General features: G+C 33.1%; 2 protein-coding genes across 2 annotated transcripts; both read left to right on the forward strand.

Moving 5' to 3' along the window:
• Positions 1–7,997: 7,997 nt before the first annotated feature.
• On the forward strand, positions 7,998–13,655 carry LOC143612908 (farnesyl pyrophosphate synthase 1-like). Its single transcript, XM_077086765.1, has 12 exons — positions 7,998–8,120; positions 10,360–10,384; positions 10,476–10,588; positions 10,693–10,779; positions 10,859–10,975; positions 11,213–11,301; positions 11,960–12,011; positions 12,159–12,254; positions 12,328–12,372; positions 12,472–12,561; positions 12,673–12,744; positions 13,473–13,655. The coding sequence occupies exons 1-12, from the start codon at positions 8,007–8,009 to the stop codon at positions 13,599–13,601; spliced, it is 1,029 nt and encodes a 342-aa protein (XP_076942880.1). The 5' UTR covers positions 7,998–8,006; the 3' UTR covers positions 13,602–13,655.
• Positions 13,656–15,136: 1,481 nt separating this feature from the next.
• Positions 15,137–20,545, forward strand: LOC143612913 (calcineurin B-like protein 3). The gene is made up of 10 exons (XM_077086772.1): positions 15,137–15,156; positions 17,671–17,744; positions 17,837–17,997; positions 18,187–18,269; positions 18,356–18,415; positions 18,580–18,688; positions 19,145–19,197; positions 19,429–19,509; positions 20,160–20,272; positions 20,398–20,545. The coding sequence occupies exons 3-10, from the start codon at positions 17,874–17,876 to the stop codon at positions 20,453–20,455; spliced, it is 681 nt and encodes a 226-aa protein (XP_076942887.1). The 5' UTR covers positions 15,137–15,156; positions 17,671–17,744; positions 17,837–17,873; the 3' UTR covers positions 20,456–20,545.
• Positions 20,546–24,048: the final 3,503 nt, after the last annotated feature.

Here is a 24,048-nt window from a genome sequence, read left to right on the forward strand (position 1 = left end):
GACACCCCCGTTGGTCCACATCAACTTATCGAATTTGTTTAGTTTCGGTACCACAGCGAGCACAATGTAAACTGACCAAATTCATGTAGACTCACCGCCTCAACGACCGCGACCGACAACGCTCGGGATTACAGACACCCGATTTTAACGACCGATGACACCCCATTGGTCCACCTCGACTTTTAGTTTTGGTACCGTAATGAACGCAACTGAAACCTTAACAGACATGATAAAAACTGTCTAAATTCACGCAGACTCACCGCCTCAACGTCGAAAATTGACAGCACCTGAGTTTTACCAGCGTTGCTTATAACGAACGTAACAGACACTGACCGAATTCACGTCGACTCACTGACGAGTTTTACCAGCCTCCAAGCATACTATTTTTTTAACATATTAATTTAACGAACTTTTTTAGGTTTGTTCCGATATCGTAATGAACATAGCCAATATCCACCGATTCACGTTGACTCACTGTCGAGTTTTACCAACGGCCATACACATTATTTTTTTAACATGTTAATTTGGCGAACTTTTTTAGGTTTAGTTCCAATTTCGTAACAAACGTAGCAAATATCTACCGAATTTGCGTTGACTCTCAGCTTGCACCTCGGGTTTTACCGATTGATTACCCCGCGCAACGCGCGGCTAATTTACTAGTTGTATTTAAAATCCTATTTGCTAAAATGTGTTCCGGTTCCGATTCTTATATTTAGCATTTAACGGTTCCGATTCGGTTCTCACGATTCCGAACCGTTGCATAGCCCTAGCCGAGCCCCGAGCTCAGCGCGTTTAATTTACAAAGAGCTCGAGCTTGAGTTCGGCTCATTTCAAGCTCTGTTTTTAAAGCTTGAGCTCGGCTCGTAAGTAGATTTTCAAGCTCGAGCTTGGCTTTGACTCGGCTCGTTTACTATTTATCAATTATTTTTTATATAATCATGATTATTTTTATATATATTTCTATTATTATAATTTTATGTATAAAACAATATACATTATTTAGTTGTTATTTATTTTTTCATTACATTATATATATTAATCAATAATTATTAAATACATATTTTAAAAAATTATATAAATGGCATATTCGTTTAGGCTCGTGAGCCGCCTCAAGCTCGATAAGTGAAGCTCGGGCTCGGACTCGGTTTATTAAACAAGCTTACTCTTATGACTGAGCTCGGGTTCGAGCTCGATTAAGCTTGGCTCAATCAAGACTTTTAACGAGCCGATCTCGAGTAGCTCAAGAGTAGCTCGGCTAGTTTGCACCTCTATGCGTGACCTTACGGGAATTTAATTTCGATCGGTATCGATTTGGTATAAACTTTATTAAACGAGTTATGAATAGACGGAATAGTAATAATATACAAGAGATCGCAGCACACACATACATGTCATCAAAGTTACTTCACAGTTTAAGTTTCTATGTAACGTGACTTTGTTTTTACCTTTTGTTATTAAAATAGTATAGTGTAATGAGGTACTTTAATTTATTTGTGTTTTGGTAAAGGTTTTATTCAAAATCGAATGAGTCAAATATAATGTATTCCTTTCCTTTTGTTTATTACGGTGACGAACTGAGTTGATACCGTCCGAGCGACATCGTACGCGTATTTGAATTTATGGTTTTCTCGGCGTTTGTTTCCTACCAGTTTCTTGAAGAACAAAATCGATTTTGACATGTATTATATAAATCAATACCGAGATTCATTTTTATGGTTTTCAATTGATGTAAAACACGTGTCCATATCCTATTTGGTATATCTTTTCCGATTGATATACCAATTGTTAGTATCATATCGGTACTATAAGAAACCAAACAATTGGCACAACACACAAAGAAAATTCGATAGTTTTTTTTAAACTACAATAAGTTACTAGGGCAGATGGGGCTTAACCCGCTAATACCCTCCCAACACCCAATCGTTATTGTGCATCTCATTTGTCCAAATTGAACCCGTTGAACCCCACATCCGCTGACATTGATGATCCCGAACTACTCAAGACCTTGCACCATCTTTTGTTCACACGAAAATACAATCAATTTTTTTTCAATAACTTCAACACGTGACCACAACCCCCGCTACCTCTATTCGCAAGGGTGGTAGCAGTGTTTCCGTGGTCGCGCTAGTACCCGGAATGGGAACCCAAGTGGGGCCATCCACCCTTAAAGCGCTACAAATACTAATGTCAATTTCAACGTGTATATGGCATGATAATAGTGTGAAACTCATGTTATGTGGGACACCTATGAATGGGCCAGTTAATTATGAGATGTGACACAAAAGCTATAAATTAAACTAGTTTACCTAGCAAGTTAGGGAACCTGTTTCTAACCTATTTTAAAAATATCCTATAATACCTGATGCATGTAATAATAGAAAAAGAAATAGAAGTGTTTATTCGGGTTAAGTTGTCCTATATAATGTATCGTAAAATATAATACAATATCGAGTAACACAACACAATGTTAAGAAAAAAAAAAAGACACAGTATCGAGAAAGAAAAAAGACGTAATGACGAAAATAAACAAAAAACAAAATGACCAATAAAAAAACACAATGATCTGAATAAAAAATTTATAAAATCTACAAGCTAGAAATCGAAAAGTGAAAACCTAAACCCCAATATCGTAGAGTTTGATAAGACAGTTCCAATGCCGCTGGTATGAGTTTAATCGGGGTGTTCGTTTGACATTCGTCCTACGACTTACTAATTTTAGAAGATTACGTGTTTAAGCTCAACTCGTGTGTATATTGTTCAATACCCGACCACCTGTGCCATTCAAGAAGAATAAATTGCTTTGCATTGCGTATGCTATACAATCTTTATAGTTTGATTAAAATTTGTGTGTAACTGTCTTTATAAATTTAGTTTTGTAGGCTATGCATTATTGATAAATATACTTTTAAAAAAAGCGTATTGAAGTGGTTATGTGTTTTAGTGATTTATAAATAATAGATGGTTATTTTATAATAAGTTAGTTGTAAATGCATATAAAAGTTAATAATTGTTAAATATCTATCCATATATTATTAAAGCAAAACATTCTTTATCATGTTATTTAATTAGAGTAGGTGGGTAGGATGTCAACTAATCCATTCCCATTTATAGAATTACTAATAAAGTTACAAATATATCTTTAAATATTGTATTAAATGAGCTTTAGATATTTATGAATTATAAAATTTTATTTATCATTGTTTATATTTTATGAGATATAAGATATGCTATTGTGTATATTATTAAATTTATTTTTTTGTTGTGTTTTTTAACCACTAATGTATTATACGGGCTATATCCTAGTGTTTAATAAAGATAAAATGTTCCATTAATAGAAATGTTTAGGCAAAAACTAGAAAAAAAGTATGACTGTGATAAATAGGGGTGAGCATTTCACAAGTCACCCCCGTAAACCCCATGAACCCGTCCCGCAAAACCCGTGAATCCGTACCGTATTTCATATATGGTCTGGGTTCTGGGTTTAAAAATTCCATCTAAACGGGAAACGGTCCGGTCCTGGTCATACCGACGGAATAATGATAGAACCCGCGAACCTGCGAAGCAATCCTTCTCCAATTATATCCTAATAGATAGAAGCAATGCTTTAGTTCTTCTCGTCTCACTTCTTCACCTAAAGTTTATGTTGACTAACATTTTGTTTATGTGACATAATATTATATATTTAGGTTCAATATTTATCGCTTCATGTGACATAATAGTTATTTAAATACAACTTGCAGCCTCCTGTTTTGTTTGGATGAATGGTGTACGTTTACGTCACATGTTTGAGGTTTTCAATTTTCTATATGCAAATTTCGTAAGTTCATGTATTCAGTGTGATATTAGAGAACATGTTTGCTAAAGCAAAACATCGCATGTTTGTGTAGGAAATACCATTTTTTTTTACTTGTGTAGGAAGTCAAGAAACAGGCAGGAAGGCATGCAAACGGCTTGTGGGTAACCCGCTTAAAACCCGGACCGACCCATGTGTAAATGGTCCGATTCCGGGTTTGAAAATCCCTTCTAAACGGTTCCGGGTTTGAACCGGTTTCGGTCCGGGTCATACCCAAGGTGATAAACTTGCTCCCCTATTTTGACTTATTAAAAGAATATTGCATTTTTATATAATTGTTAAATAAAGTTTATTAATATTTAAAACAGCCCATCCTCCATCAGACTTAAAATAATATACACATTTTATTAGGTATAGATAAGTTACTTATAAATATGTGTAAGTAGCTTTTATTAAAGACAAATGAACGAATAGAGAGGAATGTACAGGCAGAAACTACAAAACATTGGAATTGTGATAGCTTGCTCCCCTATTTTGACTTATTAAAAGTAATATTGTATTTTTATAATGGTTAACTAAAGTTTATTAATCATGATATTCCAAAAAAAACCAAAATATGTCACACTTATGCATACAATGTCACTTAAACATGGACAAACAATGGCATCTTATATTTAAAAGTAACATGAACTCACATTTGTTCTTGGATGTTCCTATATGTAAGTTCTTTTTCACACATTGTTGACTCCCTCACATTCAACTTATTTCAAAACCAAAAATGTTTTATATATTAATAATTTGTTTCACAAATGGTGACAGTAACTAGAAACCCAATGTTTCCACTTTCCATACAACCCTTAAACAATATTTAAGATTGTTCATCTAATCTAAAAAATTTAAGTTAACAATTTTCAAAATAATTTTTATTTGAGATTGCTGATGCAGTTTTTAAAATGATTTAAAGCCGGTTTTTTCCCCATAAACATAAACAACTTCTATACGGTTACCTACCAACGACATTCTGCCACTGTTGCCCCTCACAATAGAGAATACTAATGTTGAAAAAATTGTAAAAATAATATCTACTTTACTATAAAGCTGAATTAGTATAAACAGATTAAAAAACGTGATCCCTACCTCAACTAGAGAGAATATTTATGGTGAAATTATAAATTTAAATATGCATTACTAAAATAACTAAATCAGTAAAAAAAATAAAATAAAAACGTGATCCTACCTCTATTAAAGAGAATAGTAAGGATGAAAACGTAAAAACTATGTCTACTTGATTAAAAGTTTGGATTAGTAGAAAGAAATTAAGAAAAACATGATCCTACCTCAACTAGATATAGTATAAGTGAAATTGTAAAGATTTTATATAACTTATGAAAACGATTGTTTTGCATAAAGAGATTAAAGAAACGTGATTCTCTCTCAATTAATTAATGATAAAATTAAAAATATATATATACTTTATTAATAAAATAATTGGATTAGTAAAAACGACTAATAGCATGTGATCTTACATTAACCAAAGACGATTTTGTTATAAAATGAGTTAACCAAAGCGGATTTTGCACAGCATGCCGGTATTTTGACCCCGGTATTTTTAGTCGGTTTGCTAGAACATGGTACCGACGGTTTTTTCTAAAATACCGGTTTTTACCGGCAAACCGGTTTTATGTTCAAGAAATTTTTGATATTTGCGGCCCATATTTTATCAAAATTACTTTTAATCCAACAATTAATATTCAAATGTGTAAATTTTAGGACTTTTTTGTTACTTAAATTGAGTGCTTTTGTATTATTTGTTTAATATGGATTAACTTTTGGATTATTTTGTTATAAAATCATTTATTTTTGGGTTATTTTTGGAGTTAAAGTTATATTTATAGGAAATTATAAGATAAACTATTCAACCGGTTAAACCTCTCGGTATAACTCGGTTATTTTTAGCCAAACCCGATACATGTGAAAAACCGGTTTTTAAAACATTGGTAAAAGGAGATTAAAATATGATGATCTTTACCTAAATTAAAAAAGAATATTGTTAAAGAATTTGTAAACATAATATCCACTTTAATAAAATAAATGTTGAAGTTTTTAATTTATACATGATCTCTATACTATTATAAAATCTTTAATTATTGATCTGAAATTTTATATAAAAGAAAGTATATAGTCAGTAAATTCAAGATTGAAAAGTATTCAAAATTAAATCCAATCAAAATAATTTACTATATTTTTTTAACGGTTAACAAATTGTTTATATAAGCTATTGGCTAAGTTCAATATATCGGGATATAATTGTCTTTCGATCGGGGGAAAACCCTCATCTAAGGCTAACGCCCATAAACATTCGTCCGAAGGCACGATAGTGCGGTAAGATAAACTTCACTTAGGTCAATGATCCAACTAGTCAACGAAGCCACATGCACGCATAATCTCCCATCATCACCTTGGTGTATCTTAAACTAGATGATGGGAGTAGGAATTGAACATGGGTAAACACCCGAAGGCACGACGGTGCAATGAGATAAAACTCGTCCAGTTCAAGAATCAAACTAGTGAACGCCACCTACACGCCTAGTGTCATATCATTACCCTAGTGTTTTTGAAACAACTAGATGATGGGTGAAGGGATCGAATATGAGTCGCATGAAACACCAAGTCTTTTCCTTACCACTTCAAAACCAACCAATGGCCATTTTTTTTGAACTGCCAATAAACAGAAAATTGCCAAGGTACTCTGTAAAGGTGACTAATGGCAAAAAGTCACTGCCAACTAGCCCAACCTAGCCGTACGAAGCCCTTAAACGCCTCAAAGTTATCTCTAATTCTGGGGAAAACCCACCTACCCGAAGGCTCACTAGTGGTAAAAACTAAAAAGCTCAGGCTTCCTATCACTACACCACATTGGCAAATTAATCATTTTTTTATAACAACTTTTTTTTGGACCACCATTTGGAGAGTCTCGTTGCCTCACTATGGTCACAATATGCGGTCTTAACCAGACCAACACTAGTTTCAAATATTGGCTTGGGCGTTCCCCGGGAAACCATACCGCCGTCTCCTTGACAGCCATTGTGCTGCCACTAGGACCGTTCAAAGGGTAAGACCCGACCCTTTTACCTAATACCCTACCCGGACCCTTTACCTTTTTAGGAAGATATGTGGACCCGAGACCCTACCATCTAAACAATAAAAGGTTCGGGTATAAATAAGGGTTTCAAGGGTCCAACCCTTTACCCTTTTAATACAGTAATCACATCTCCTTTTCTGCATTTACTAGTTGCGTATCTTATATATGACTTTAATATACGAATCCCAGAACAAGTATACTTTCATTTAGTAACATAGTAAAGTCTAACTTCGAAAGTTTATCAACAATTTGAACCGATGCAAATAATATTCGCATTCACAAATTACATGTAGAGAACATTTAAGTGAATTCCCATATATATGTTTCCAATCAATAGTATGACCATTTATATTTTATTTTTCTTAGTAGTTGGGAAATTTATGATGAATTATATATGAAATACAAACATCTCCTAAATTTCAGATTAATCGCGAATTTGATGTATATATCTAGATTATAGTAAACGGGTCAAAATTTTGAAAAAAGGGTCGGACCCTTGAAACCCTTTTACCCTTTAAGGTGAAATTTAAATACCCTTTACCCGACCCATATTATCTATTCTGGTCTAATTAAGGGTTTTACGAGTCGGGCAATCGGTATCAAGGGATCGACCCTTATCTTGCTCACCCCTAGCTGCCACAAGAGCATAACTCTATAGCGTAACATACGGTGTGATGAAAATCCGGGTGGACTCGAGATCAGAACTGACAACCTTTCACTGTCATAATCCATCATAGATGATATAAGTGAGAATCAAAACTGAGTATCTATTAAATAACCAAAGCCTCCTACCACTAAACCAAAAGAATAATAATAATTAAATGTACTATTTAGATGTGACTCTTATTTGACAAATTCCATTTTCCACAAACACAAACCACCACCACCAACAATAATAATAAAAAAAGAAAAGTAAACATCGATACACCCAATGCCTTTATGTCAGCAAGGCAGCAACACATATACCATTCAGCAAAGTACTACCACCACAGTCATAAGTATAACCTCTTCACTCTTCTCACACACACATCTACCAAACAGAATCTGTGACTGCCTTCAAATTCAACACCAATGGCTACCGATCTGAAGTCTAAGTTCCTTGAGGTTTACACTGTCCTCAAATCCGAACTAATCAACGATCCTGCCTTCGAGTTTGACGACGATTCGCGTCAATGGATCGAGAAGGTATATAATTAAACATATCTCGTTAGGTTTATGTTATTCAATTAGGTTTTACGGTTTTATTAATAAGCAATTGATTCGTATGGCGTGTGATGCGTATTAACGGTTTTAAGAGTAGTATATGATTTGGAAGAATAGATTTGCTGATAGATTATGAAGTTGAAGCTGCTAGTGAAAGTTATATGTATGTATCTAGGTTTCATGAGTTTATTATGTGTTATGCTTCGTGTTATCGGAATATAATATGAGATTGATTCGAATAGCTGTTAGTGAATCATTATAGGTTTTATGAGTTTATGTGTTTGTTAGTCTGTGCTGCTTCGTGTTATTGGAACATGCAATTGACGTATGTACATATGAGTTGGAAGAGATGGATTGCTGAATGCTTGTGGTTGATAGGCTATTAGATTTATTATGAAGTTGCAGATTAAATTAAGGCATTATTGAATATTAATTAATATTGAAAGGACTGATTTCTGGTTTTGTAAGTATAGGCAGTGTTGTAAAAGTTGCTAGTTGAGATTAGCGATTAATCGGATCGAACTTTAATGTATACTTTTCAGTTTTATATACACACACATTTTTATATGTAATTTTCAGTTTTATACATACACAAACACATTTTGTCTGGAAATTGGCTGGAATCTTGCTGGAAACCGCTGATTTTTGCTGAAATTTCACTGGGAACCGCCAATTTTGGCCAGATGCTCATTAGAAAAGGCCTATTAAGTCCGATTGATCCTGATTTTGGCCGGATTTGACCATTGACCGATTAATTGGGTCGATTAGCCCAAAATCAATCAGTGAAGCGGGGACTAGCGATTAATCTGGGATTAATCGACGCCTAGTCGGGATTTTTGCAACACTGAGTATAGGTTAACCTACTACATGTAGAAATTAATATTAATTACAGTTTCAAGCTGACAATGGATTATTGGAGATATTTTTGACACAAACAATGAGTTGGTAACAATTATCACTAACTTGATTTTAAAGGTGCATCAAGGCGATAAGGTCCGTAGGCGCAAAGAGTTTATATAATTTTTGAATCATTATATTTATCGAGGTTTTACGAGTCTGCCTCGTGTTATCTGATTATTCAACTAACAGATTTGTTATGCGTATGCAATGGAATTTGATGAAGATTATAAGATTATTAAATTGATTTGGAAGAGATTTATTGGTAAAATGCGGTGGTTTGACTGCTGATTTTGATTGAAATTGTTAATAGATTGGATGTGGAGTTGAATAATTAGTTAATTACAGTTTAGGAGTGTCGAGCAGTTGTGTTTGATAGAGTATTAGGTTTATGAATTTGCGGATTAAATTAAGATGTTTTTGATGATTAACTATTTATAGATTTAGTGCTATGGTCATAGATTAGGCTAAATGACTGATTTCTAGATTTATAAGTGTAGCTTCTTCACCTACCACTGGTAGATATTAATATTAATTGCAGTCTCAAGCTGACATTGGATTATTGGAGTTATGTTTGAATCTTTTACACACAAAATTAGTTTTGTAACAATTGTCCAAATTAGAAAGGGAAAAGCGTGATGAGGCGCAGGACTTTATGTAAGTCTTTTATAATATTTTTCATAGGTTTTTAGCATTTCCTACCTAAATTTTAGCTACAAATAAGCTTTATATATGACTTATTATATAAGTTACCTATATGTACAACCTAAAAAGCTATATGTGCAGCATCCGGATGCACAAAAACTTTTCATGTTGAAGAGGTACACGCCTCAACTCACTTTTCGGTGCTCCTCGAGCACTTCACCTGCTCTTTACCACTTGAATGATTGAGGAGCTTATAAATGGAGTTCATCATGCAAATTGAATAAGTGTATTGCTGTTCTTAAAGGTGTAACTACTATTATCACTGTTATGTTGTATATAAACAGAGAACGGGACCGATAATATGATTCGAGTTTTGAGAAGGCTAAAACCAGGCATACAATAGAGTCAAAATAATGAATGATATATTTAGTCTACTTTCCAGGATATATTCCTTTATCATCATTGGCACTTTGCATACTTAGTTTCTTTTTTCATATACTTGTTTTATGTTTTCAATTCATATTAACATGCATGTATTACTAAAGATAAGATAGCCTATATGATACCAACAACATTCTGTATCCGCTCCTTCTGTTCAAAATTTTTAATGTATGACTAAAACAGAATTAATTTTATCCTAATATCTGTGATTGATTGTGTTTATTTACTTTTACTGCAGATGCTTGACTACAATGTACCTGGAGGTAAGAATATTTTCCCTTTTCTTTCTTTTAATTGTTTTATTGCATATTATGTTGTTGTATTAACAGCCATAGTAAAATGTGTTTCTTGTAGGAAAGCTGAACCGAGGCCTCTCTGTTATTGACAGTTACCGATTGCTTAAAGGTGAAGAATTGACTGATGATGAGATTTTTCTTGCATCTGCCCTTGGTTGGTGCATTGAATGGGTAATGACGATTTTCTTTCAACCATTAATCTTTTATTCTTGAACCATTTTCTTTCATTGCATGATACATGATACACTTATGTTAATGGATCTTCAATATTGCAGCTTCAAGCATACTTTCTTGTGCTTGATGATATCATGGATGAGTCTCATACTCGCAGAGGTCAACCCTGTTGGTTCAGATTACCCAAGGTGTGAATCTATCAACAACAGTCTGTTCATTCAAATAGTTTCCATTTTAATAATTTGATATCTGAAAATTTGATTATAGGTTGGCATGATTGCTGCAAATGATGGAATTATTCTTCGTAATCATATCCCAAGAATTCTCAAGAAACATTTCAGAGGAAAGCCTTATTATGTGGATCTAGTGGACCTGTTCAATGAGGTTGAGTTTCTTCTTGATCACTGTATCAATGATTATTGGATCAAAGCTTTTAGCTTTTTCTTTTTTATAAATAATTAGTTTGTTCATTATGGCTAGAAAGTTATATTAGTGTAATAATAACTCTACTTTAGAAGTAAAATGATTTGAGAATTAAGGATAACTTGAATTGACCCGCTCATAAGTAACTCACCTCTACTTGCAACTAGTGTTTTACACTGTGTGTCTGTGCTTGAGCAGGTAGAATTTCAAACAGCCTCGGGACAAATGATTGATTTGATTACTACACTTGTTGGAGAGAAAGATCTCTCAAAGTATTCACTGTCCATGTAAGTGATCACCTTAAAATATTCTCATAAAACTGTTCAACCAATCACACGCACACACACATGCATACATGTATGTATGTATATGTAAGGGAATATGCATATTTCTAACTATAAAACGAACTCAAGTGTCAATATTGTTCCATTGCTGAAAACTTTTATGAAATGTTAAAAACTTAGTGACAAACTTGTTACTACTTAGTGGTTATTATTTTCAAGTTTATCACGAAGCGGAGGTAAATATGAAAGGAAAAAAAATCACTAAATAATAACCAACTTTCATAATTGTTCCATTTAGGCCATTTCAATTTAAACAATTATGAAAAATTTCATAACAATGGAACAATATTAACAATTTAACACGCATAGTTAGTCAAGGTACGAGCGACTTTATTAGAACAATATTGAACGTGGTTACTGTTTCATGATTTTATCCTTATATTATATAGGGGAAAGTTAATGTACAAATTAAATTAGCGTGCTAACTGTGAGAATCAAGTAGTGTAATTACTCTACGCTATAATTACACTATGTTGTGTATATAATTACACTACTTGATTCTCACCGTTAGCATGTTAATTTAATTTATATTTGATCCAAATCCTTATTATATATATATATATATGTCACATTTTCTGAAGTACATCTTGTCCTGCTGCAGTCACCGCAGGATTGTTCAGTACAAAACCGCTTACTACTCATTTTATCTTCCAGTGAGTAAATTTCTCCATTTATTCATTCACATATTTCATAAAAACATTATCATTAGAATTCATCTTTTCATCACCATTGGTACCACTTTAAATAACATCTTCGGTGGATAATCTGTTTGGTTCTGTTGCATCAATTTGTGTTTCAAGGTTGCATGTGCACTCCTTATGTTTGGTGAGGATTTGGAGAAACACGAAGAAGTGAAGAACATACTTGTTGAAATGGGTACCTATTTTCAAGTGCAGGTATGTGATCATCACCTGCAACTATGTATTTCATTTATAAATGTCAAGTTGTAAACCTCTTAAATGATTGCAGGATGATTATCTAGACTGTTTTGGCGCTCCCGAGGTGATTGGAAAGGTATGCTGATTGCTGACCCATATCTTTTATTATTTATTTTGTTCTTGAGTCGATGAAGAATTAAAACTCGCAACATTTTATTAATCTCACTCTTGACAGATTGGAACTGACATTGAGGACTTTAAGTGCTCCTGGTTGGTTGTGAAAGCTTTGGAACTTTCGAATGAGGAACAAAAGAAAATCCTACATGTAAGCCCATACATACATATATAACATATAACCTTTTAGAATCCGTTCACGATTAACTTTGTTTTTATTTAATCGATCCATTAACACTGTTCTATAATTTAAAATTTATAGGAGAACTATGGGAAAAAAGATCCCTCTTCAGTTGCAAAAGTGAAGGAACTGTACCACACACTTAATCTTCAGGTTTGTTTTTTACCGTGATTCTTAACATAATATTGGTTTTTAAGTGTATGTGTCTTTGTATATATACATAAAATAATATTTGTTTTCATTATTATTATTATTATTATTATTATTACTATTAATACTATTATTATTACTATTATAACTATTATTATTATTATTACTACTATTATTATTATTATTATCAGTATTACTATTGCTATTATTATTATTACTATTATTATTTTTATTACTATTGCTATTATTATTACTATTGTTATTATTACTACTATTATTATTATTACTATTATTATTATTACTATTGTTGTTATTATTATTATTATTACTCTTACTATTATTATTACTATTATTATTATTATTACTATTACTATTATTATTACTACTATTATTACTATTGCTATTATTATTATTACTACTACTACTACTACTACTACTACTACTATTGCTATTATTATTATTATTAGTACTATTACTATTATTATTATTATTACTAATATTATTACTATTATTATTATTACTATTGCTATTATTATTATTATTATTACTATTGTTATTATTATTATTACTATTGTTACTATTACTTTTATTATTATTATTATTATTATTATTATTTTTATTATTATTATTAAATGATAATATATTCTGCTAAGCAAACCAAACACATGACAGAATCATTGGAAACAAAACATTATGCGAAAAGACGGTTACTAACTGATTTTTACGCGTAGGGTGTATTTGAAGAATACGAGAACACAAGTTACAAGAAGCTGATAACGAACATCGAAGGTCACCCAAGCAAAGCCGTACAAGAGGTGTTGAAATCTTTCTTAGGAAAGATTTACAAGAGGCAAAAGTAAATGCTTGCTTGCAGTCTCATGTTGTGTGTTGTGTTTTTTATTATGTGTAATAAGACATTCATATCTCCATTGCTTGCTATTTCTTCCGTATTTAATTTTAGTTTTCATAACATGTTTTTGTTAGTATCTGAAACAAGACATTCATATCCATTGTTTTTCTAATTCTTCTATATTTATTTGTATTCTGCTGTCACAGTTTTTCGGTTTATTGTTGAATTGATAATTTACTAGAGGTATTAACAATCTGGTTTGGTCGGGTTTGATTAAAATTTTGGGTTGATTCGATAACCGCGGCTTCAAAAACCCACTAACCGAACTAGTTAGATTAGTTGGGTTGAATAAATCGTCTGATTTAACAGTTTTGAACTGTCTTTTTTTGTTTTATTTGCTCAAAAGTGTAATTTTGTATTATTTTTTTTAAATGATAAGAACGGTTACATAACTGTATGTTCTTAAAGTTACAAAAGATAATTCAAAATGTTAAACTGTTGCTTCGGTCGTCTTCAAGTTTCAAGTTTCATTTCAGATGTTAAAGTCGATCAAATGTGAGAGAATAAAGTGAGTGTAAGCCTCTATAAAATCTGCCGCTTTAAAATAACATATAAAAGTGGGTCGAAACTGGTTGTGGGTCAATAGATATTTATCATATAATGCTACATCCAAATCCGAATCGGGTATTGTTATCATATATATTGGTATAAAGGAGAAGTGATTGGAAGAAAATCATACACACACTTCATGCTTGTCATATCACAAACTTTTGATTTATACTCTCAAGCTTATATCAGCCTCGAGGTCATGTCCAACCCATTTTAAATGGGCTGCTTGATTAAGTCGGGCTTGGGTTGGTTCACACTATCCGGCTAGAGTGCTAGACCGCACCTAGCATCTTGAGCTACAACATGTACCGAACGAACACGAACAAGATGCTTTTTGATATTTGAATCAGTCAGGGACTAAAAAGGCTCATGCAAATTACTCGAGGGGGGGGGGGGTACTAACTAGAGGTGCACAAGTTGGTTTAAAACTCAAAACCGGTTTGGGTTGAAACCAATTCGATTTTCTCAACAAAAGTCAAAACCGGTTTATAATTGGTTTCGGTTTTGGTTTAAACTGGATTCTTACCATGTTACGATCGGTTTCAGTTCGGGTTTTGATCGGTTTCGGTTCGGGTTTTGACAGGTTTCGGTTCAGTTAACCGGTTTTGATGGAGAAAATAGCAAACTGGTTTCGAACCTACGATTTCAATTGGTTTCAAACCAATTTATTCATAATCGGTTTCAAATCGGTTCGGTTTCAGTTTGATTTTCGAGTCATTTCGGTTAACCGGTTTAACAACTCAAAATATAATAATAATAATAATAATAATAATAATCATAATAATAAAACACGAACCCTATCACCATCACCATCATCATCATCATCATCATCATCATCATCATCATCACCTCTTCCCCACATCATACATTCACTCATTCACAGCTTCATCTCCCAATTATTTCAATTCAATTAACATTCAACTCTCGAATTCAATACTCATCCTGTTTTTCGTAAGGTTTATTTCAATTACGCATAATTTATCATTTTACTGCTTCGAATATTGAATCTATTGCTGCGGATAGATCTACCAACTGTTTATAGTTACTCAGTTATCAGTTTCGTTGAATTAGGGCTTGATTATTGAAGTTGTTGTGGAAATTGAGATCTGAGAGCAAGTTTAAACTGTAGGATTTTTTATTTGATGATGATTTGGATGCTAGGTTAGTAATTAGTTAAGTTTTTGAGCTGCTTTAACTTTTGGTGTACTTTTGGTACTAGCCTGCATTGTGCGGGGAGAAATCGTTCGGTTATTATCAGCATCTGCAGTAAAATTGATGTTTTAGCCTAACATATAGAGCTGTTTATAGTTACTCAGTTATTAGTTTTCGTTGAATTAGGGATTGATTATTGAAGTTGCTGAGGAAATTGAGATCTGAGAGCAAGTTTAAACTGTAGGATTTGTTATTTGATGATGATTTGGATGTTAGGTTAGTAATTAGTTAAGTTTTTTAGTTGCTTTAACTTTCGGTACACTTTCGGTACTTGATTGCGTTGTGCGGAGAGATATCGTTCGGTTTTTATCTGCATCTGGAGTAAAATTGATGTTTTAGCTGAAAATATAGAACTGTTTATAGTTACTCGGTTATTAGTTTCATTGAATTAGGGCTTGATTATTGAAATTGAGATCAGAGAGCAAGTTTTAAGTGTAGGATTTGTTATTTGATGAATGATGATGATTAAGTTAGTTTAAGTTTTTGAGTTGCTTTAACTTTTGGTACTAGCCTGCGTTGTGAGGAGAGAAATCGTTCGGTCATTTTCAGCATTTGGACTAGAATTGATGATTTAGCCGAAAACATGCCTAGGTTTTGTTTCGATTATGCGCAATTTATCATTTTGTTACCTTGAGTATTGAATCTAGGTTACAAATATATCTAGAACTGTTTATAGTTACTTGGTTATCAGTTTCGTTGAATTAGGGCTTGATTATTGAAATTGTTGAGGAAATTGAGATCTGAGAGCAAGTTTAAACTGTAGGATTTGTTATTTGATGATGATTTGGATGTGAGGTTAGTAATTAGTTAAGTTTTTGAGTTGCTTTAACTTTTGGTACACTTTTGGTACTAGCTTGCGTTGTGCGGAGAGAAATTTTTCGTTTTTAATCAGCATCTGGAGTAAAATTGATGTTTTAGAATAACCTGAGTTGCTTTAACTTTTGGCACGGTCTACAAGTGTTTATAATTAGTCAGTTATCAGTTTCGTTGAGTTAGCTTTTGATTATTGAAATTGAGATCTGAGAGCAAGTTTAGAGTGTAGGATTTGTTATTTCATGATTTGCATGTTAAGCTGGTTAGATTTTTGAGTTGCTTAAACATTTGGTACACTTGCGTTGTGTGGAGAGAAATCGTTCAGCTTATTCCAGCATTTAGACGATAATCAATGTTTTAGGCGAAAACATACCTAGGTTATGATTGAAATTAGTGTTTTAAGTGGTTTTATCGGCTTAAGTTGCGTTAGTTAGAGCCTTTTATTGGGAGGATACATCAAGGCCTAATTAGATGTTTAGGTGGTAAAAATGTTATTTACTCTTAATTATGTATGTACCTGCTTTGTATTGAAAGAATTTGTTATTGATGATGTCAATAGTTGCACCTAAGTTCATGTTTCAGCCTAAAACAAATTGATGTAGCTACTGACTTGACATGCAAATGAGTTAAAGTTTATGAATCATTTACATGTCAATTAATTAGCCACATAAGTTATTTTAGACCGAAACACGAGTTCAGGTGCAAATACTGACGTCAAAGATAATATGTTTTTTCAATACAAAACAAGTATATGCCTTAATTAGAGTCGATAACTTTTTTTACCAACTAAACATGCATATAATTAAAGAATGAAAGCTGCACCTTGTAGAATTCAGACTCAGATCTTGATGTCTACTTACACTGAAAGACTCTAAATAGCTCAACTTAAATAGATGAACCACTTACACACCAATTTCAACTAAAACTCATGTATGTTTTTCATTGAAACATGAACTATGGTCTATGTGTTGAGAAAAACTGAACGATTTTCTCTACACAAAGCAGGCTTTGCCTTGGGCGTTGCCCCGAACTTCCACCAAGGGTGCATCAGTGCCCCATTGAACCCACAGGTTCATTGGTGCATTGTGCATGAATTTAGAATAGTCATGAACGAGTGTGTACTTCACACCTCCTATCTTGTATCAACCTATGGTCTTACATCCCATTGGTCTTTAAGTAAACACGATCACAAATCATGTTGGATAATTATATCTAATCCAAGTGTAGGTAATAACTAAAAGATTTTGTTCATAAAAGATTGATCCAAACCAATGTATGTTTGTTGAATAAAAATCATAGAGCCAAACAACGTAGGAGCAATCAAGCGAATGAAGGATGGTTGATAATGGTTCTTGAAAGAACTTTTTAGTTTTAAGTACTTTCTTATTGTTCTCAGTTTTATTTTTATTTATTTTTCTCATGAGGTGTTATTCAACTTCTAACAGATATAATTTGATTACTCCTCTCATCAAGTGATTTGCAACTCTAAATAATAGCAGCAATAGGAAATGGTCAAAAGGTTATTATTATCCTTCATTTGCTTCAACCCTTTTTGTATGCACTGTGTATAAATAAAAATTATTTGACACTTGTTTTGCTATTTTTGTTCAGGAACAAGCATGGATCATTTTAACGTGAAACAAATACCATGTCTCAGTGCTTAGAAGGGGCCAAGCATTTATTTGCTTCCTTACTACGCTGCTGTGATCTTGGATTGCATAAACAATCTAGAGGCCTTGACGATCCTGAAATTCTAGCTAGAGAGACAGTGTGTATGCTACCAGTTAAACTTTATATAACTTTTTATATAAATTTATCATTTTTGACGGGCACTCATCTTTGTTGATGATCTTAAATGTCACTTTGGAAAATAATTTAACATGTTAATATTATCTTTGCTTCATTCATGATAAAAGGAAGCTGATCTCTTGTTGAAAAAGATTATTATTTCTGTAATACAGTTAGTGTAAGTGAAATTGAGGCACTTTATGAGTTATTTAAGAAGATTAGCAGTGCAGTTATTGATGATGGGCTGATTAATAAGGTAATTACTGATGTTTCCTTTTCTTATTCTCCATCATTGTTTTCTATTTGCCAGCTGCAAGAATCTAACCTTGATATACATTGCAGGAAGAGTTCCAGTTGGCATTGTTTAAGACAAATAAAAAAGAAAGCTTGTTTGCTGACCGGGTATGTTCTTTTTAATAACCAGTTATTTTCTCATAAGATACTTTGCAACTCGAAAAAAAAAACTAGCAATATGAATAGTTTTTATTTTCTTTTTTCTATATTCTTATTTTGTTGCTAAGTTATAAGAAAAATTATGAAATCCTTTTATTACTGGTCAATGTCAGGTGTTTGACCTGTTTGACACAAAACATAATGGGATCTTGGGCTTTGAGGAGTTTGCTCGCGCACTCTCAGTATTTCATCCTAACGCTCCTATTGATGATAAGATTGAATGTAAGTTAACTTTTTTGGTTATGTTAGTGATTTCTGTCTACAGGATTTACTTGATCTGAATAAAAACGTTGTTTTTTTTGGCTGTTTCTCTTTTTTATCTTCATTGTGGAAGGTGTTTTTGACATTTGGCTAAATTGTTAAAACACATGCATTAATATAGATGCAAAGTGACTGTTGCAAATTTTGTGAGACTGATTTAGTATGTACATACACACATTCATGAGGGACATTCAATAGCTTATTTTAAGTAGAGAATTGCGAGAACCATATAAACACATGTATATATATATATATATATATATATATTGCTTTAAAACTGTGATACGTATGGCGGTTACGTACACGTGATTATGCACGGTTTTGTACTTAAATCTTGGTTTTGTATCAAAAGTGCCCCTATATATCGTATGATGAAGAATCTCTTATTCTATTTTTCTTTGTTGTTTATATATGCAGTTTCTTTTCAGCTTTACGATCTTAAGCAGCAAGGTTTCATAGAGAGGCAAGAGGTAATTTATTTTCTTAGATTAAAACCTATCCTTTTTAGCCATTTTCCATTACTAAAATCTGGAATTAGTTTTGGGCTTATGGGCTCTTATTATTGCTCCTGGTTTCCTCTCCCCCCCCCCCTTCTCTCTTGTATATCTATATATTCAATTGTCAAGTTGAAATGTTGAGCTTGCTTTATATTTGACTAGTAGTCAGCACACTGATGATCCAGTCAACTTGTCATCATGTAGGTCAAACAAATGGTGGTAGCTACTCTTGCCGAGTCAGGCATGAATCTTTCAGATGATGTCATCGAGAGCATCATTGACAAGGTACTTTATCTGATCATTTTTCTTGGTTCAAAATCCAGACACTTGTTTGTTTTAAACTTCTTATACTATGGTTTTGTTTTTAAAGTATACATGGAGTTAGAGCCAGTTTCATTTTACCTATTTGGCCCATGAGCGATAAAATATAGGGTTAATACAAGAATAAAAAACACTATATTTTCTTATTTTTCATGAATTTGATAAAGCAAATTCAACATTTTTGCAAAAATAAAATAACATTATATCATCTTATTTTGACCAATTTAATTTAAGTGCATAATATATTTTCATTTTATATTTAAGTGCGTTTTTTTTCTATTAGGCCCTCACTTTTTTCGTGCCTTGCGCCTAGCCAATGCGCCCTGAGTGCGCCTAGCGTCTTAGATAACTATGGTTCAGAAAAAAAAATAAAAAATTCAAAAGTACTTGCATTTTTGACAAGGTTATGCACTTCCATATACAAAAATTAGTTTGGTTACTTTTTTGCGCATTTTTCCAAGTTGAGGGACTTCAATATAAGCCTGTATGTTGGTTTTTTATCGTATTGCCCAAGTTGGCCCGTTTTTGCAAATAGGATGGAATGTACTTTGTTGATGTAACATAGTAATAAGTAAATAATAAAAATAATGACTTAAAAGAGTTACTTTGTTTAGACCTTTGAAGAAGCTGATACAAAACATGATGGGAAAATAGACAAGGAAGAATGGAGGAGTCTCGTACTGCGACATCCGTCCCTTTTGAAAAATATGACGCTTCAGTACCTCAAGTACGTTCGTTCTGTTTTTTATTTGTTTTTCTAAAATTGAAAGATGTTACAGACGAACGCTGCAACAATTTACTCTTGGTATAAACACGCGTACCTGTTTTTTAACTTTATAAAACTTTGAACAGGGATATCACGACAACGTTTCCGAGCTTTGTTTTTCACTCAAGAGTTGAGGATACCTAAGGGACCGAAGGTGGCGATTTGTGTGCTTTTGTTGTACCTAAATTATTTTATGGTTTTGTTTCCCATGTCTCAAAACAGAGGTGAGTTTGTGGATATACTTTGGTTTTAATTGATTTAATTTATTTATGATTCCAACCAAGCGTGGCAAACCGGACGGGCTGGGCGGGTTAAGTTGACAAGTTAGAACGAGTTCGTGCCAATACAAGTCCTCAGCAAAAATTAGTTTGGGTCAAAATGAGTTGTTTTTAAAAATATGTTGATTTGGTTTGGATCAAAATGAGTTCAAGCCAAAATATGTTGAAATAGGTCGTTTTAGAAAGAGAGTATTAAAGTAGATTCATAATGCCCCGGTTGGACCGGGATTCGACCCTAACCAGTTCTATTGGTATGGGTTAAACCAACACCGGTTGAACTGCTGTCTTTTTACAAGTGGCGGTTTGATTGGTTGGTTTTGAATTTATTATTTTTTTTGTCAAAATTAATAAAAAAAATCATAACTCAAAATATAAATCAAAAACGAAAAATGTAAAAAAACAAAAACGTTTCCTTTGTAGTCCCAAGAAAAGGACCCGAAACCCGTTTTGACCCGTTCCGACCTTGACTCATTCCGACCCGGACCCATTCTGGCCCGAACCTGTTGCCCTAACCCGTTCCGCCCGAACCAAAACAACCATTTTTTAGTTGACTAATTCCAACCCTAACCTGTTCCGACCCATGACCTGTTTCGACCCAACCCGACTCATTTGCCACCCCTAGTTGTAACATTTGAAACCGGTACCTTTCGTACAATATGAAATTAATAAACTAATATTGCAGTTTCTGGTTAGTTATATTAAATTCATTTCTTTTCTTATTATACAAGTTGAATACTTTGATCACCCCTTTTTAGTTTTTAATATTCTTATTATACAAGTTGTTGACGTGGAAGTCGACGTTTTGACTCACAAAAAACAAATTATTTTTTCTTTTTAACAAACAACAAAAGACCGGCCACTCGGGTACGTTCACTGGCAAAAGTCCACCCACGCACACGATCGCAGACAGCGTTGGTGACCTGGCCTGCCATCAATTCAACTGGAAAAACACCGTCCGAAGGCCCACTTTGGTAAAACCCTAGCTCGCGTACGAGAATCTTTTATCACGAATGAGACTCGAACCGGCGACATTCCCTATAGCAAGTCACCATGGTACCACTAGAGGAAACGCATCGTCCGAAGGCCCACATTGGTCAAGCTCTAGCTGGCGTACGAGAATTTTTTATCACGAATAAGACTTGAACTGACAACATTCCCTAGAGAAAGTCACTGTGGTACCGCTAAAGCAGTGCTCCTTTGATGACTAAATCAGTGTAAAATCACTAAATCAGCAAAAAAAAACTAATTTTGGCTTAAGCTAACTCGCTCCTACAAAGTTTCGAGTTTAACTCGAGTCAATAAGATGTCTCTCCTTACCTTGTTTGAATATTAGATACCAAGTAAAAACTTGTATAAAAAAGCTTAGCCGTCTATAGGTGAGCTCACGTGACGAAAGCCAATTAAAATGCTTTATTCAACTCGATGTAAATTGTGAGACAGACTTCTCTCAGTTTTAACGAACCTTAATTTTAGTTGTTACACAACTACCTAAAGCGGCAACGAGATTGGTTGTTCACAACCTCCGTCTTCATTGGCCTCTTTCTAACCATTCCCTTTTAATGCAGCCCCAATGATCAATCCATCTACGCTCCTTTATCCCCGTTACCAAAAGGATATCAGTGTTGTATCTTATAGTTTCTTTCTACTCTATTCTCGTTTCAAGTTGCTCAGGTTCTTAACTCCCGTCTTCACGAACCACCACCAAGCGACCAAAACAATCATGCTGATTGGATTTTTTTTGTTTACCTTTTTTTTAAATAAAAATTAGGCCGTATGATTGAGTCATGAGTTGAATTGAGTTGTTTCAATTTACATGAAAACATTTACACATGAAAATCATTTTTTTTTATTTTTATATTATACAAAATTACTTCTTGGTTGATTATTATAAATTTTTGGCTTATTAATTTAAAGGTATACAAAACAATTGAAAACAAGTAAATATATTATTTTATAGATTATAAAAAAGGAAAAAGTAGCAACAAACGAAAGTGTTTTTCTGGCTTTGTCTTTCCATGAAAACCAGGAAAATGCTTTTATAATTATTATATCCAAACTTGCAATTACTAAATCTAGATTAAATGCTATAGTCACTTGTACAATTTGCTTTAGAATTTGTATTTTGCTTGATTAGCTCTTTAACTAAAAGATTGGGCCATGGGTCGCCTTTCATATTAATCATTATATTGGCCCAAAATATCCGTCCAAAACCGGGTTTTACTGGATTTTGGACATTTGGTCCCACCACTTATTCAGTTATTTGTGATTAGAGGTGCATAAAAAAACCTGAATTCGCAACTGGACATGGAAAAAAACCTAGAAATGGGTTCTTTTATACCCGAGTCCCAACCTGACTCTACCAGTAGGGTACAGACAAGGTTTGCATTTCAGTACTAAAACCCTTATTCGGAATCGGTCCTGATTTGTACCGGTAATACCCGAAAATCGGAACCGATTTTATACTCAGAACCAGGTTTTTCCAATACCCGAAACTGCAACCCCTTAAAAAACCAAAAAAAACAAATCTATATCTGAAAAATACCTAAAAAAAACTGAAAATAGAAATAGGGTTTTTTTCAATACCCAACAATATGGTATTCAAAACCCGAAAATAGGTTTTTCCAATACTCGGAATAGGGTATTCAAATATCAGGTTTTAGAATACTCGGTTCTATACCCGACACGAACATGATGCATAGGGTATAGCTTTTAGAGACAATATATGGATCCGGACCCGAACCCGAACCCAACCTGGGTATAGCCAATACCCAATTTTCAACACCCGCTCATATAGAAACCCGGCTCCATACCTGAAACCGGGTATTAGAAAAACCCGATTACATAGAATTTAAGAATAATCATAATGCTATTTTGTGAATTGGGATATCAAATGTATTTATTTTGTAATTTAAAGTATTATTTTATTTTGAAAAAAAAGGATAATTTGGAATTTGGGTTGTTTATTGGGTGTGCTTGTCTCTTGTTTTGATAGTACTTGGTGTTTTTATGTATATATATTCATCTTTTAGGGGTTTCCATCACTTTCTTTCAACCTTTTAGTTTATTTTTTCTTTTTCATATTTTCCTGGTTTGTATGTAGCTTTGGAACGAAGTTGTCCCCATTTTGTATATGAATCACATGGAATCCACGGAGAAAATAATTAAAATATCTATTCAATATTTATATATTTCACGTCTTATATATATATATATATATATAATGTTATAGATTTCTTAAAATATATAAAATTGAACTATTTTAGAAAAATACATTGATACGCTAAAGTTCACACACAAATAATTCTGTATGTCTACTTTATTTCACGTATCATCCATCATAAAAGACTCGAAAAATTTATGCACACCAAGTAGATTCATGAAAATAAACAAAAAGTAGGTTCAATATTGCATTCTTGAAAAAAAAGTTGACGCTAATTACACTTTCGTAGATCTACAAAC

This window comes from Bidens hawaiensis, unplaced genomic scaffold (assembly GCF_021521415.1).
Source record: "Bidens hawaiensis isolate Kalapana, Puna unplaced genomic scaffold, B.hawaiensis_p1.1 tig00036023_1, whole genome shotgun sequence".
Lineage (NCBI taxonomy): Eukaryota > Viridiplantae > Streptophyta > Magnoliopsida > Asterales > Asteraceae > Bidens > Bidens hawaiensis.